The sequence below is a fragment of the Rhynchophorus ferrugineus genome, unplaced genomic scaffold (genome assembly GCF_030347505.1).
Source record: "Rhynchophorus ferrugineus isolate W39M unplaced genomic scaffold, kcgeb_rfMv2 rfM11, whole genome shotgun sequence".
Classification (NCBI taxonomy): domain Eukaryota; kingdom Metazoa; phylum Arthropoda; class Insecta; order Coleoptera; family Curculionidae; genus Rhynchophorus; species Rhynchophorus ferrugineus.
In genome coordinates, this window is record NW_027472590.1 from 7,629,415 (window position 1) to 7,645,404 (window position 15,990).

The 15,990-nt window shown below is 38.4% G+C and overlaps 3 protein-coding genes across 4 annotated transcripts; 1 reads left to right on the forward strand and 2 right to left on the reverse strand.

The window, feature by feature from the left end:
• Positions 1-7: 7 nt before the first annotated feature.
• Positions 8-675, reverse strand: LOC143204839 (cilia- and flagella-associated protein 97). The gene is made up of 2 exons (XM_076417706.1): positions 157-675; positions 8-105 (listed from the first exon to the last, which is right to left on the reverse strand). Exons 1-2 carry the CDS (start codon positions 544-546, stop codon positions 55-57), a joined length of 441 nt encoding a protein of 146 aa, XP_076273821.1. The 5' UTR covers positions 547-675; the 3' UTR covers positions 8-54.
• An 81-nt stretch (positions 676-756) lies between these two features.
• Tmem131 (Transmembrane protein 131) lies at positions 757-15,214 on the reverse strand. 2 transcript variants are annotated; one of them, XM_076417698.1, is made up of 18 exons: positions 14,968-15,214; positions 14,856-14,911; positions 14,709-14,800; positions 14,528-14,651; positions 14,357-14,470; positions 14,179-14,301; positions 13,921-14,084; positions 13,181-13,473; positions 12,866-13,125; positions 11,138-11,314; positions 10,852-11,076; positions 10,594-10,785; positions 10,330-10,540; positions 7,329-8,188; positions 5,882-6,957; positions 2,833-3,674; positions 2,554-2,771; positions 757-1,033 (listed from the first exon to the last, which is right to left on the reverse strand). In XM_076417698.1, exons 1-18 carry the CDS (start codon positions 15,059-15,061, stop codon positions 938-940), a joined length of 5,217 nt encoding a protein of 1,738 aa, XP_076273813.1. In that variant the 5' UTR covers positions 15,062-15,214; the 3' UTR covers positions 757-937. The 2 variants fall into 2 exon arrangements, with proteins under 2 accessions (XP_076273813.1, XP_076273811.1); XM_076417696.1 differs by having other exon boundaries at positions 2,827-3,674.
• On the forward strand, positions 15,176-15,972 carry mRpS10 (mitochondrial ribosomal protein S10). The gene is made up of 4 exons (XM_076417705.1): positions 15,176-15,304; positions 15,365-15,573; positions 15,623-15,824; positions 15,874-15,972. Exons 1-4 carry the CDS (start codon positions 15,302-15,304, stop codon positions 15,913-15,915), a joined length of 456 nt encoding a protein of 151 aa, XP_076273820.1. The 5' UTR covers positions 15,176-15,301; the 3' UTR covers positions 15,916-15,972.
• The last annotated feature ends 18 nt before the right edge of the window (positions 15,973-15,990 follow it).

The window sequence follows — 15,990 nt, forward strand, 5'->3', positions numbered from 1 at the left end:
TCTGCAATAATAGAAAATATATTTATTGAGATATATTTAACATTCCATATATTTTTATCTATATGTAACGGATGATTTAACCGACTGTATTTTTTTGAGTAACATCTATAAAATAAATATGGTTATTATCGATGAAACAGTACACGTAATTCGTACCTGATTTTCTCGATTAATTTTTTCTTGGTGCCTTTTCCTGTTAATCTCCGAACTGGTAACGGTTTTAGTAGGATAGGAAGGATGCGGTCGATGTTGATTCGGTCTTCGGCTGTGGTAAAGTATCTTATCTACTAGAATGGCATTTTTCCTTTCGATATCGCGCAATTTTTCGGACGAAAATGTTTTATTTTGAGTTACCGGGCGATTGAAGGAAGTTCGGCTAGTTCTTGATGACGTTTGATCCAGGCTGAACTCTAGAGAAGCCGTACAAGTCGACGATGTTTCGTCCTCGTACTCGCTAGAATAGGATATGTTATTTTCGTCGTATTCTTTAACGTCCCGTCTATTGTCGGGGATATTTAATATTTCAAAATTATTGGAAACGCTCATTTTTATAGCCGATGTAAAAACGCAAATATAAACGATCGTATAGTGTCAATTACAGGAAAACAAACAGCTTTGTTATGACGTTTCTATAGTGACGACCATATGATGAAAAATAATGTTTAATCGATAATGGTACAATTATCGGTAGCTTCCTTGAAATCTATTATACGAGGGCGACTAGATAAAATAATTCGTGGATAAAAAACAAGGTAATGATTGTTCCTTCAAGTAATTCGTTTATTGAAATCAAATTTGAGAAAAAGCGCTATATTTAAGTGTACTTTCAGAGTCAATCGAGAATAAAATTCTTAATCAGAAGTATTAAAATTATATTCTATTAGACACTCTTCATACGTTCAAAACGAAATAAAACAATTTGATGACCGAGAGACGGTTAGTCCCACGTGTCTTTCTGTTGGGCCCATGTGCAGCCGCTGCCGAACGGGCTGTACCCGGAGTCCCTTTGTTGCGTGCGCATTTGTTCTTGTTCCTGAAACAAAAATCATAGTAGGCCGGTGATATCGGAGGAAATGGGTTCATATAGCAATATTTATAAATCGAAAACGTGTTATGTCGTGTGATTCGGTTACACGCGGTGATAACTGTTCGTACTGTTATCGTTTTGGCCAATCCAACAATTAACTATTATCACCATTACTTCGGGAAGAAGCTTTTGGAATTTTGGAAATGCATTTGGAGAATACGGAAATATTTCTTGGCAAGCCTACTGGAGCCCAAGTGGCTCCTATTATACTGCCTTATGAGAGGTGGGTCCGAAACAATTTTGGAAAGGCAAATATATTTGCAGAACATCTGGAAGAAAGATTCCAACCAAACCAAGGGGATAATGTTCCGCCCTGCCTCGATCCGAATAAATGTTCTGAGAGGACTGCAATGGTTACTCCTAGGGAAGTTTCGGAAGAAATTAAGTACCACTTTAATTTGAAAAAAGACCAGAACCTTGTTCCTGGAGAGGTTCTTAGAAAATTCCAAAGAATGCCCTTGATTACATTAATTAATCTGAATATCAAGTTCGGAAAAATGTATAGGTTGCTTGGCCGAAACTCCTAGCTATCAACCTACAATAAGCCTACTATTTTATATCAGATACTGACACCAGTGTGAAGCTATGGGATTCAGCTGTGGAACTGTGCCAGTGACTCTAATGCCAAAGTAATTCAGAGCTTCTAAAATAAGGCGCTGAAGTCGCGACCTAGGAATTGATATTGCTACGGACACTATCAGAAGATTTGCCGACTCCCATCAAAGAAGACCCCATAACCATGTCAACACGGAAGCGTCCAGACTTCTAAATGTGGATAATGTCATTAGATGTCTCAAGCGAAAAAATCTTCTGATCTTGTAAATATTTAAACACCAAGTGATTCAATCAAGTTGTTCGTTAGTAATATACATTTATAAAAAGCTAATCTATTAGAGTTTAGGCAGAAAATTGTTGCTCAAAATATATGACCCTAAAAGGTTGAACCGACGTAGTTCAGCTGTTTAGCCGTAGATTGTTGAAACTCGGGAACATGGAACCGTTGAAAAATACCACTAGCGTTCATGGACTTTTGGAATTTGGACAATAGGCTAGTCAGAAGCTTGCAATTTAGGATGTACGACCACCAAAAACAGACCAACGTTGTTAATAGAGCTATTCTTGAAACTGTAAACCACAATAACGCTATCTGTAAATAGGTTAGTAGCATAAGCATACAAGATATGTCAGCACTAGCGATATATCGGTATTTCTTGTTGTGTACATATTGTAAACAGTCCATAAAAAGCCCAGTCTGTGCGGGAAATGCGACGAAGGTGTTTCATTTCAATAGCTGTAGCCATGAACTATTGGGATTTGGAATTTGCTACATTTGAAAATTTCTAAAAGGCTGAAATGAAATTACTCAGTTGCCTAGCTGAAACCTAGTGAAACTTGGGAACATCGAAGGATTGTTCAAGTAAAGTAAAAGTGCGTTTCCGCTTCCACGCAAATAAAAATCTACGTACTTCTAGTTTTTTCTTCTGTATTTGTTCGTCAAAGCCCGGCGGAGTTCTGCGTGGCGTTCCCGAAAGCTCAGCGGGAGACCATGGTTTCCATACCTGGTTGGCGCCCCACAAATAGGCGGCATTGCTACCTAGGTTCGAGGTGGATTCCAAGACGCTGCTGAAAGTGTTCGACCAATAGTCGTTCGGTATCGGCGGCATGGCCCTGTTCCAGGAATCATCTGAAAAACCATACTGCGTGACTCTTCAAATACTTCTAGGTAAGTGTGATGTTACAATTACCAACAGTTTCCGGTAACCGTTGATCTTGATCCGGGGCGTAGGTCTTGAGCATGGCCTGTTGCTGCCGCTGCTGTTGTTGATGGTGGTTCCAGAGCTCGATCCCCGATACACTCTTATTGTACATGTTCTGCTCGACACCATCCAAACGAATCCCCGATGCTTGTGCGTAAAAATGTCGGTCGTTCGACAACAGGGTGTTGTTGCTGATGGCAGCAATAACGCTCTTGTCGTTCATGGGAGAAAACTCGTACGGATTCGCCGGGACGTTCGCGGAATGATGCTTGCTGGGCGAATAGTCGTCGGACGGGTGCCTCTCTTTCGCGAACAGATCGGGACTGTTCTTGCCCGGAGTCCCTAGTCGCTTCGAACCGATGGGCCCGAGATCGATGGGCTTATACGGCTCCACGAACATTGTCGGCTTCGTGACCACCGGTTTGCCGGTAGCCTTACCGGGACTGTGAACCGCGTCCAGATCGCGACGCGCGGGACTGGACGGATTCGCGACGTTCTGCAACAGGTAGTAATTGGTCTCCGCGCTCGCAAACGACGGTCTCGCTTGTTCGTTCCGACTGGAGTCGGATGCGTGGGGCGAAACCGAGGGCGATTGGGGTTCGCTGCCTGCTACAACGTCGCTGAATTTGACACGGTTCTGGCTCCAGCCCGAGCAGGCGACCGTGTTGGTCGGTAACGGCACGTAGAAGCTGACCGGGCTCTTGGAGCTCTCTTTCTCAGAGATCGAATCGCTTTCGCTCGTCCTGGCCCGCCTCTCGTTCAGGTTCTTGTTCCTATAAATCGACTTCTCCTTGCGTTCCTTCACCTTGTCGTTTCGTCGTTTGGTATCTCTGTATGATCAGAAAAAAAAACATTAAAATTCTAGTTTGGTTGTCAAAAAAGTTAGTCTCATTTCAAATTAGAAAATTAAATATTGTAAGTGAAAGTCACTGTTCTTTACCTTAACAGGTTAATTGAAAAGTCCCCGGTCTGACACATAGATGGCGCTACTAGAATTAATTCCATATGTTCTTTAGTTAGCCCTAACCCTCAAAATATGCATGTATAAATCTCACAGCTGTCGGATCATTAGTTTGTGAACTATAGCATTTTGAGTGAAGCAACTTATGTTATTGTGAAAAGAATGGATAAAAAGGAATTTCGCGTGTTGATAAAATATTGCTTTTTGAAGGGAAAAAATACAGTTGAAGCAAAAACTTGGCTTGATGCCGAGTTTACGGACAGTGCCCCAGGAAAATCAACCATCAGGGATTGGTATGCTAAGTTTAGACGTAACGAAATGAGCACCGAAAACGGTGAACGTAGTAGACGCCCAAAAGAGGTTGTTACCGACGAAAACATTTAAAAAATCCACAAAATGATTTTTTGAATGACCGTAAATTGAAACTGAATGACACTCTAAAGATACTGAACGTGTACATCATATCATTCAAGAATATTTGAGTAGAGAAAGCTCTCTGCAAAGTGGGTGCGAGCTCACTTTTGACCAAAAACAACGACGAGTTGATGATTCGGAGCAGCGTTTGAAGATGATCAAGCGTAATAAACCCGAGTTTTTGCGTCGACATGTGACAATGGATGAAACATGGCTCCATCATTTCACTCCGAAGTCCAATCGACAGTCGTCCGAGTGTCCTGCTCCAAAGTGTGGGAAAACGCAACAGTCGGCTGGCAAGGTTATGGCGTCTGTATTTTGAGATGCGCATGGAATAATTTTCATTGTCTACCTTGAAAAAGGAAGGGCCATCAACAGCGACTATTACATAGCGTTATTGGACCGTTTGAGGGACAAAATCGCCGAAAAACGGTGGCATTTAAAGAAAAAGAAAGTGCTGCTTCACCAAGACAATGCACTGTGTCAAAAATCCATGAATTGGGCTTCGAATTGCATTCACCGTATTCTTCATATTCTAGATCTGCCCCCCGCAACTATTTCCTGTTCTTAGATCTCAAAAGAATGCTCCCTGGGAAGACATTTTCGTCGAATGAAGAGGTGATCGCCGAAACTGAGGCCTATTTTGAAGCAAAGGACAAATCGTACTAGAAAAATGGTATCGAAGAGTTGGAGGGTCGCTATAATCAGTGTATCACCCTTGAAGGGAATTATGTTGAATAAAAAAAAAATTTTGCCAAAAAAATGTGTTTTACTATGGTAGGCCGGGGACTTTTCAATTGACCTGTTAAGTATATTGTTATAACTTAATACATTCTTTGACTACCATCGATCCTGAAAGGAATCATATGTCACCTTCGTGCAAAACGTTATAACTTGGAAAACTTGCTAGGCTCTTTTACTGGGCGATTTTGATACATCATTGATAATTTTGATGAGTAGAGCAGATGGAACATTTTAGCATTGAACTCTCAAGCAAATTACTCTTTTGCTCATTAGCATATCCTATTTTAGGCTTTGAATGGTCTACTAAATGCAGCTAAAGTTATAGCTTTTTTATTTTTCTTGAGTAGCTATCACAAAATTAATGTATAAATGTTGTAACTTGTATGTGCAACCTATGACTTATCCTGACCAACTGTTTTTACAACAAACTAATGCTAGGTTAAATAGTATTTACAGTAGTTGTCAGTTGCGCCAAAAATACGTTATTTTATCACAATTTACTTGCATATTTTCCTTCAATTTCATATAAAAGTGGCATTCCTCACATCGACACTAAATTCATAAATTCTATGATGTCTCCAACACATATACATATATAAATCACAAGCACAAGTCTATAATCCTATCTGACGTGTACTGCTTTAAAAGAAAAAAATGTTATTAATACAAGTTTATTCCCTATTCTTTAGGCTGATTTTTGTCATCGACACCTGTTAATAAAGCACAATACTTTTGTATTTTTGCAGAAACGAGATTTACTTTATTGTGGTGGAAATTAAAGGCATAGCCATTAAATGTCTTGGAGCTCTTGGAGAACATTGAATAAAAGTTATTATGAAGAAAATTATGTTTTATATAATTCAGTATTAAACTTTAGATAAAAAAAAATCACACCAAATATTTCTTTTTTAAACTCACCTATTATTAGCAGGGAATACTTTTTCGGGCCCTCCCTCTTGTTCGTACGTTTTCTCTGGAGTTTTGGCTTTATTTTTGAGCTTACTATTCACAAAACTCACGTGTTTGTTCTTGTGCTCCGTCGAATTGACGTTGTCTTTGGGTTTGTTGTGTTTTTCTGGCGGCGTGTCCGTACTGTTCTTATAACATCCTTTCACCTGATTCTCCTTGTCCACCTCGTCGCAGTTGGTGCTGCTGTTGCTGCTCTCGGTGGTCGTCGACGAAGCCTCCTCTTCCTGCGTAGATTTCGGCGATTTCTTGGCCGTTACCGTCCTCGCCTTTTTCGCTTCCGCCTCTTTTTGCTGCGCATGCTTCTCTTTCCTCTCCCTCTCCTCCAGCATCTTCAGCTCCTTCTCGGTCTTGCGCTCTCGCGACTTCAGACGGTGTCTCTCGAATAGAATGTCCTTCTTCGTCTGTCGTTCGCGGTTTCGTTCCCCGTCCGTCTTCTCCAAACTGACATCCTCCTCCGCTTCCACACCCTCCTCGTTAAAGCTGTTCTTTTGCGCCAGCTTCCTCTTCGCCTTGCCGGTGGTGGGGATGATGGCGGGTTCGCTCCTCACCACCTCCTGGCCGTTCGGTTCGGGCGGTACGGTCGGCTCGCTGACCATCTCCGGCTCCGCCCTCTTCTTATCTTTGAACTGCATCTCTTCCTTCACCTGTCGGCCGATCTTCCGAAGGTCCAGCACGGGCAGGACCGGGGGAGCGTTGGACGTGATGAACACGTCCCACGCCTGCCTCTTGATGGCCTCCGCCTCCAGAAAGGCGATGAACACGATCACGATCAACATCACTATCATGACGCCGATAGCGGCGTAGCTCAGGCGGATCTCCCAGGACGGCCGTTCGATCTTTCTATCACAGGCATGGCAGTAAGCGTACGGAATGGTGGCGTATAGGGAATAGTTGACGAAAGCGTTCAGGCTAGTCGCCAGGATCAACGTCCTGGATACCTTGGACAGTGTTAGGTCGGGCGTGAAGGCTATCTCGATTCGTTTGGAGGAATTCGGTTGCAGTATAAATGGGTCACAATTTAATACCTAAAAATAATGCTTGGTATTAACATACCCAGTTTAATTTGATTATATTAGGGTTGAGAAATGTAATCCACGCTTTTTATCAAGGATTTAAAAAAGCCACTAAATTAAGTGAAGAAAATTATTTGAAATTGAGGTTTGGATTTAATTGACTGAAGTCTAGAATTTATTTTTAGTATTCATTTTCTGCTACTTTTCTAAGTTTTGTATACTATATATATACTGCATCAACCATGGCATTTGAAACGTTGACGAAAAGCAGTTGTTTTCGATGGTTGATTGATTTTGATTGTGGATCACGTTTTCACCCACGTAATGTAATTAATTACATTGTTATTAATTGTTTTATGACACCCTTAACATAATACACTTACTTTGAACCCAAAGCCTTCACAATGGTAACCGTTTATCTGGAACCCGTAAACGTGGACCGCAACCTCGCCCAGGTTCTTCGCAGTGAACGTCCTCCGTACGGTCAGATTCGGCAACCCCGAATCATCCTCCTTGACACACTCCTTCAGGTACTTCTCGTTCACCTCGAACGTCAACGGTTGCGGCGCTCCCGGCTTCCGATTGCCGAACTTGAATACCGGCACCGTGCCCTTCGCTTTCAGTCGCACCGCTTCCATGATAGTGAGGTTGTTGCGCAACAGCAACAGACTAGAGTAGGCTTTGGCATCTTCGGCCGCGAATCCCACGACCACCCGCTTGGTTTGGCCTGGGGTCAGCAGCAACGGCAGCGAGTGCCTGTACACGTTCACCCTCATGTCCTCCCAGAAGAAGTCCCGATACGAATCCTGGGCCTTCTTATCGAAAAAGAACCCTTTCGCGGAAGACTTCACGTCGGGCTGCGGCACAAAACTGGGAGGGACGCCGTCGCAGAGCATGTCCACGTGAGGATAATCCGATTCCAGCATCAGTTGGACCACGAGGTTGTGATCGGAGGGATTGTAAATCAACAGGTCCTGGTGTGTGCTGTTCCCGATTTGGGTCAGGGGAAATTCCAGGATCGAGTCGTTCAACTGAGAACTCGGGGAAAGGATGCTCGGCCAGACGTATCTGATTTTACTTTGGAAAAGGTGGCGTTTAATTTCCGACGTATCCAGCGATAGGTTCGTAAGCAACCTGGAACCGTTGCTGCTAAAGTTCAGGAAACGGTTATAAAACGTGTTGACTAGCTGCAGGTCGTACTCCAGCACCTGTTTTGTTATCGCCATGGATCTGAGCCAGGAGGCTTAAAATAAAGATGAAAAAAAAAGTTATTATAAAACTGTATGCGAAAATACAAAGGCGATTACTCCAACAGTAAAATTATTTATTTTTAATTCATAATGTTTGTCAACTATGCGAATATTATTTATCTTTATATTCTATGTTATGCTTGCAGCTTTGTATTATTAATATTTGTAATATTATGTTTTTTTAATCTGGTAATTTTTATGTGAGCAGTCACTAAAAAAGCTAATGAAGTTCTTGAAAATAAACCCAGCAGATATCAGAAAATTCGATATTATATCTACAACTAGGCAGTGGCCACAAAACTTTTTCAAAAAATGAAATGACCGAAAACACTAGATTTAGTTTACACATATTTGTCACCACCTTAAACAAAAAGCAGAGCAAATCGGACTCAAAATCAAACAACTGTATTGGCTAGTCGGAAGATACTCCCAACTTGACCTAAAATCAAAGAGTTTGGTTTATCAGTCACTTATAAAGCCTACTTGAACTTTTGGGGTATAAATATGGGGTCGCACTAAAATATCAAACCAACGCTAGTAATCCAACGCTGTCAAAACAAAGTTTTTCGTTTAACTTAACTTTTAGTTAAGTAACCAATGAAGAACTGCACGACGACCTCCGAATTAAATGGATTTGAGTTAGTTATCGAAGATTTAATCCCAAAACCTGGGAAATAGGTTACTAAACTGTAGCAACATGGAAGCAAAGCGCAGGAAATCGGAAGATTGAATCGAGATCAAGTAATACTCTTAACTTTAGCTTAAGTTGATCTGTTTTAATTTTAATTGGAGAAATATATGGTGAACAAAATGTGTAAATATGTACATGTAATTTTTAATAAATAAGGATTTTATAAATTAAGATTGTACGCATTTCTAATGCATGATGTAAAAAACAAAAATACATATTTGGACAAACTGTGGAATTAAAAAAGTAGATTAAGATTTACATTGGTTTAACATTTTGTTTATTATGTGTGTATACTGCCAACTAACCAAATTTTTTTTGAGATTATATAATTCTGCTCGTTTCTTTTTGTTGTTCTTTCCATTTGAACTCTGTACTTTTATTTCTATACTAACAGGTCAATTTAAAAGTCCCGGGCCTACCATAGTAAAACACATTTTTTTGGCAAAATTATTTTTTTTTTATTCAACATAATTCCCTTCAAGAGTGGTACACTGATTATAGCGATCCTCCAACTTTTCGATACCGTTTTTGTAGTACGATTTGTCCTTTGCTTCAAAATAAGTCTCAGTTTCGTTGATGACCTCTTCATTCGGCGAAAATTTCTTCCCAGCGAGCATGCTTTTGAGATCTAAGAACAGGAAATAGTTGCGGGGGGCAGATCTAGAATATGAAGAATACGGTGAATGCAATTCGAAGCCCAATTCATGGATTTTTGACACGGTGCATTGTCTTGGTGAAGCAGCACTTTCTTTTTCTTCAAATGCGGCCATTTTTCGGCGATTTTCCCCACTTTGTACAGAGCTTTCTCATACCCAAATATTCGTGAATGACATGATGTATACGTTCAGTTAATATCTTTAGAGTGTCTGCTATTTCATGCAATTTCGATTTACGGTCATACAAAATCATTTTGTAGATTTTTTAAATGGTTTCGTCGGTAACAACTTCTTTTGGGCGTCCACTGAGTTCATCGTCTTCGGTGCCCATTTTACCACATCTAAACTTAGCATACCAATCCTTGATGGTTGATTTTCCTGGGACAGTGTCCGGAAACTCGGCCATCAAGCCAAGTTTTTGCTTCAACTGTATTTTTTCCCTTCAAAAAGCAATATTTTACCGCGAAATTTATTTTTATCCATTTTTTCACAATAACAAAAGTTGCTTCAGTCAAAATGCTATAATTCACAAACTAATGATCTGACAACTGTCAAATTTATACACGCATCTTTTGAGGGTTAGGGCTAACTAAAAAACATATAGATTTAATTCTAGTAGCGCCATCTATGTGTCAGGCGAGGACTTTTCAATTGACCTGTTATATGCTATTTTTAAATAAAAAATATGGATGAGTTGCTATCGTCAAATGAACATGAATAATTGGTCAATGATTACTCAGTTCCATACAAAGAAAAATCTTGTATGTTCTATGATTTGGGGACTTACCCGACCCTTCATTCAGAAATCCAACGTAGCAATCCTGACTGCAATCGGTGTCGGGATTGAAAAAAATCTGCCCGATGACTACGTCCTTGTTCGGCAGAACCTTGCCGGTTATGGAGATTGACACCCTCTTGTCCAGGGGCGTGATGTTCACCACCGACATCTCTATTGGAAACGTCGAGTGCACCCTCAAGAGATGACTGCAAACTTTCGTCTAAAAAACAAGCATGATTACCTTGTGCTTTACTCTATCGATGCGGCAGTTACCGGAAAACAATTATCGAATATCAACTCTCCCTCGGACAGCGAAAACGTCCCCGAAGATACTTTGAAACTGATCGGTAGCGAGAGGTTCTCGTACGGAGTCTGTATTTCGATTTTCTCCTTAACCGGACCCTCTGTACCCTCGGTGGTCAACCTTATTCCTATAATAGCGTACCCGTTCGCGGGTATTTTGTCCTGTACAAATTATATTGATAATTAACACTTCGCAGTTACTGCGACCGTCGGCATCCGTCTACTTACACATTTTTTTAAGTTAGAGAACTCATTTCGCGACAGCGCCTTTTTATGGTCGCCTAAATCACAGCCTTCCACTGATAATTTTATCATCGGTTCGATATTCTGTAGGTTCGACAGCGGCAGATCTACAGGATTCGGGTTAGTTAGGACGAAATGTGTGCTCTTGGTAGACCAACTACTGATTAAACCGACGTTTAACGAGTAGTCATTACTAGAAGGGGGTAAGTGCTAAAAATATCAACGTTTATCTCGAGGAAAATTTTATAAAACTCATTACGAGACAACGTACAATTTGTACTTTCCCATTGTAACCTAAAAGAGGTACTTGGATATCGGAGACGTTGGTTATTAGCTTGATATAACTGTTAAGCTGCATGTTATTTCTTTTAATGTTATTTTTCAGCTTGATGTTGAACAGCGTGTCGGTCTCCAACGGTTTTATTATTTTTGGTGTAAACGTTTCGATCTGAAAGATATGTGTCTGTAATAAACTGGTATCAATCGGTGACAAAGGTGGTTATTAACTCGCCGATTAACAAAATTAATAATCTGTTTACATCGGTTGCATACAATTGTAACAACAGTGCAATGCACTATGTACAGCTTTGGTCAATACCCTAATAAGTCGATTAAAAATAATTCAACAGTTTATACCACTTAAGATTCAAAAATAGGATAATCTGAAAAATTAAAAAGTTTATAGAAACAAAAGTTGAATTTAATCAAATGAAATAAAAGAAAAGTCTAATCTTCGAATGGTGAGTGACGAACAAGGTCAACGCTTTCACCAGGATATAAAACAAGTAGAAGAGCGTTATCAAGGAAGATGAGATGCTAAAATGTTTGAAATGAACGAGGATTCTACTGTTCCCAAAAAGATAAGTTAATATTTCGTCATTTTCTTTCAGAATATATGGCTCATTTTTTTTCTATTTGCCGTTTAAACTTGCAATTATATATTACTATTTTTTAATATTTCGTTTTAAAATTTTCACATTGTATTTATTTGTATTAGTACTTTAATTTATCATAACTGTAAAATGGTACCTGTTACAAAAAATCGGTTTAAGTTTTTATGTTGAACAGGTAGAACAAAAAAAATGACACACTGATAGAGAAATATTACTAATTACAATATATAACAAAAATTTGCAATTATTGAAAAGCAAAAAGTTTATGGGAACTTGGCTTGACTCAAAGTTAAAATAATATTTTACAGATGTTGGGTTTCTAGATAAACTAGTTTTAATAAATATTTTTATTGAATATAATACGGCTACTCGCCTTTTTTCTATGGATAAATACGTTTTACCAACAAATATTTATATAGGCCAATACTTATGAGGACAGCAGAAAGGAATTGTGAAAATTATACAAATAAAATATCTGTAGAGTCTAAAGAAACAAGCCGAGAAAAGCAGGCATTATCAATCTAGAGTGAATTACGATCAAAGAGTGCGAATTTCTTTTACTGAACAGGAAGGCAGTATTGTTCAATTAGCTATTAAGCTAAAAGCCTTTAAAATCGCCCCTCTGTAGCGTCCGATTAGAGCATATGCAGGAATTCAAGTACTTACGATCGGTAATACTGGCGAAGAAAATGGCATCTATAATGGTTGAAGTAATAAATCGAATAGGCTAGATTAAAATATGGCACCTTTAAACGCTTATTTTGTCAATTCTTCTGCAGAGTCCCAAAACTTGGACACAGAATCTGACATCTGTAATCGATGCTATGCGATCTCCGATACAAATTCTGCCGCTAACTTTCCGATATCGTGGTAAAAATAGGGTTACTTGACGAAAATGCGATGATCCAAAGGCACAGATTACCTAATGCAATGCGTTAAAATTTCGAAAATTTAACGTCTTCAGGAAGTTAACTTTTCTAAAATCATTGCCAGTTCGAGAAAAAGAAAAGCAAAAGAACGCGTTTCTTAAACAACGCCAACTATGATTGTTGAACATATTTTAAACATCGCGCAGTGACGTGAAGAAAATGTAAATATAATGTTACCTTGAAGACTGAATCGACGTCGGACGGATACTTGACGTCCAGTATCTTGATCGGTTGCAGAAACTCATTGAGCACTTGGAATTTGCGCTGCGTCGTGTCGATCTCCTTGTCGTTCAGGAAATACGTGGTCGACGCCTTGTCGAAACTCAGGCCGCCATTAAGGACGGTGATATAATAAGGTATTTCGGTGCGATTTTTGCCGTTCCGAAACTTAACTATTATTTTCCCATAGTAGTCCTGATTTTTCCAGGCGTTCTTCCCTGAGACAACAAAATCAGATAGCTACGGTTCACATCAAATCGCATCAAATCTTACAATCGACTGTTAACGTCCCCACGTTCACGCACACGTTCTCATCGTCGTTCCCTGGATTTATGCGGATGTTGTAGTATTGAGTCTTTATCGATTTCGATAACGTTGAAACACTGTGTATTCTAATGGGCCTCTTTAGCGGGTTAAAGAGGCAGAGGTTTACTTCCTTGGGCAGGTCCATCGATCCGCCGACGCCGAAGTCCACGTGGCCTTGGGGGTGGAAAATGTTTTGAGCCGGCGCCACTTCAACTTCCAGCGGGACAATAAGTGTTTCTTCGGGGTTAAGAAGTTTTATTCTGTAAAATAAAGCAAAGGTCATTGGAGTTTGAAACACCTATAGATTCTTGTGTTCTCCTCTTTGAAGGGGGTATTCTGGTCTAGATTCTGATAAAATATTTCCATCGAGTCAGTTAAATCTTTAGAACTTCCAACCTAAAAGGCTTTATAGTGATTTAAAAATTATGAAACTCATCAAACGTCAAGAGAGGCTAGATCTGCTCATTAAGCTGAAAAACATTTATAACAACTTCAATTTGTACTATTTATAAAAATCGGGAGTCAAAAAAACTTCATTCTGATTTTGTTTGCATTTTGATTAATGATCTACTTTTTTGTTTATTTTGGATGGTCAGAAAGGTTGTTTGAAACATCCATAAACCATGCATTTTTACTGCTCTTGAAACAACATTACTCGGATCAAAATACCCTCTTAAAAAATCAACTTTTTACACACAAATATTTACCGAATGTAAGCAGTATGATTTTGAGCAATTTTGGCTTCAAAACGGACCCTTATAATAGCTTTTGTTTCTTGGGGATTAATTTCCCATAAATCATTTGGACCTTCATGTTGTCCACTTGGAAGTTCCAAGTGAAAACCCCCTCCACTACTATATACCTCAACTATCTATAAACATATATTTAGAAAATCCTCCATTGCATCTCATAAGAGGATAAACAATCAGATATAAATAAACATACCTCATTTAAATGATAAATACCTGTATTGGTTCCAAATGTGGGTTGTGCATATATATTACTGGTGTAAAGGTTGAGTTTATGGGAAGTTTAATCCCAACAATTGGTCGAACTCTATAATTGCTAAATGTACCAAATGCTTTTACCTATCACAACATGTTTTCCTAAATATGACTATCTAATTAATATGCCATCACTTACATTGTACTTTATAAATCCAATGGATGTGTGCAAAAATAAAGAACTTTCCACAGGGCCTTCTTGGCGTCCCAAATAAACAACTTTAAATGAGGTATTTCCATTTGGTGGGATTTTCTATTTAACAACTAGTTTTAGTTTGATGTCACAAACACAACTTTTTTTTTAACTTACCTTATCTTCAAAAAATGAACTATGAAAATGCACAGTGTTTCCTGATATGGAACTGAGATCAATGGTTTTGTTATTATCAGTGTTAAACAATCTAACGGTTTCAGAATGTGGAACCCCCAAAGGTCTACAAAATGAAATCAATGAAAAAGAAAAACCATAAGACATATTGATTCATATATACCTTTCGCGAAAATCTAAATAATCGGGCTCGAAACGTATGCTTAAGCGTTCAGGAGAATCCAGTTTCTGCATATACCGTAAAGAACTAATCTCCTAAAAATATAATTACAACATAAAATATAATCAGATATGTTATTAATATGATCACCTCATGAAAATGGGATAACTCATCTTCCAGATATCTGGAACTTTTGGTAATAAAGCCTAAAAAAATTTTGCCAGATAAGAAAGTACCAAAGAGAAATCGAAAAAAATCTTACCATGACTACTGTCATGAAACGTGAGATGTGTTATTGTAATCAATTTTAGAAAAGTGATTACAAAAACATAATATGGCACTAATTTATCCAACATTTTCTCTTTTCTTTTGTAATTTTCACCTCAACAATCAGAAATATTTTCATTTTGATGTGACATTTCGTAAATTGACATCAACTTGCTACAATTTCGGATGTTTTTCGCTTGCGATTTACCATATGACATTAAAATGACAGTTTGGATGATAGCAAAATTTGTTCGGTTTTTGTCGGTGTAATAGGATAATTAAGAAGATAACCTCAAAAGTTATTTTAAAAATTCAACATTTAAAATAAAATGGTATGTACTTAACGTACTGTTGTATCAATATCAATAATTTTTTGTTATAATAATTTGTAGAATCGTTTAATACCTTTACTGGGATGGAGAAACGTACAAAGATGTTTTTCTTCAGTAGCAGCAAGCGAAGCTATATCTTCAGAATCCGAGACAGATAAATTGATAAAAACTCTAGAATTAGAAGTCAGAGGTAATGATCCCGCTGTATTGAAAAGTTTTTGTAAGTTTGCAGTGACAGCAGGAAATCATTTTGGTTTAGAATCTAAGACGTATGTTGGAAATAAATTCATTTTCTGTTTTTAATTTTAAATATTTTAGCTGGAACTTAAGAAAACCAACGAACGAGCGCTTTACTGTTCTTAAATCCGTTCATATTTATAAAAAACACAGGGTCCAGTATGAGATCCGGACATATTTTTCTTTTGTACAATATAGTTTATTGACTGGATCCACTGCAGACACATTGCTTGAATATGTAGAGAGAAATTTACCTGAAGGAGTTGCTTTAAAAGCAACTAAGGTAATATAAATTTACTTTACAGTGGTAATGTACATATTTTTATTTTTAGGTTGAGGTACAGCAAATGCCAGATCATATAAAATCTAGTTAATATACCATTAATGTTAGTTATTTAAATTTAGTTTGCTAATATAAAAATAATAAATTACACTGTATTTTTACTTAA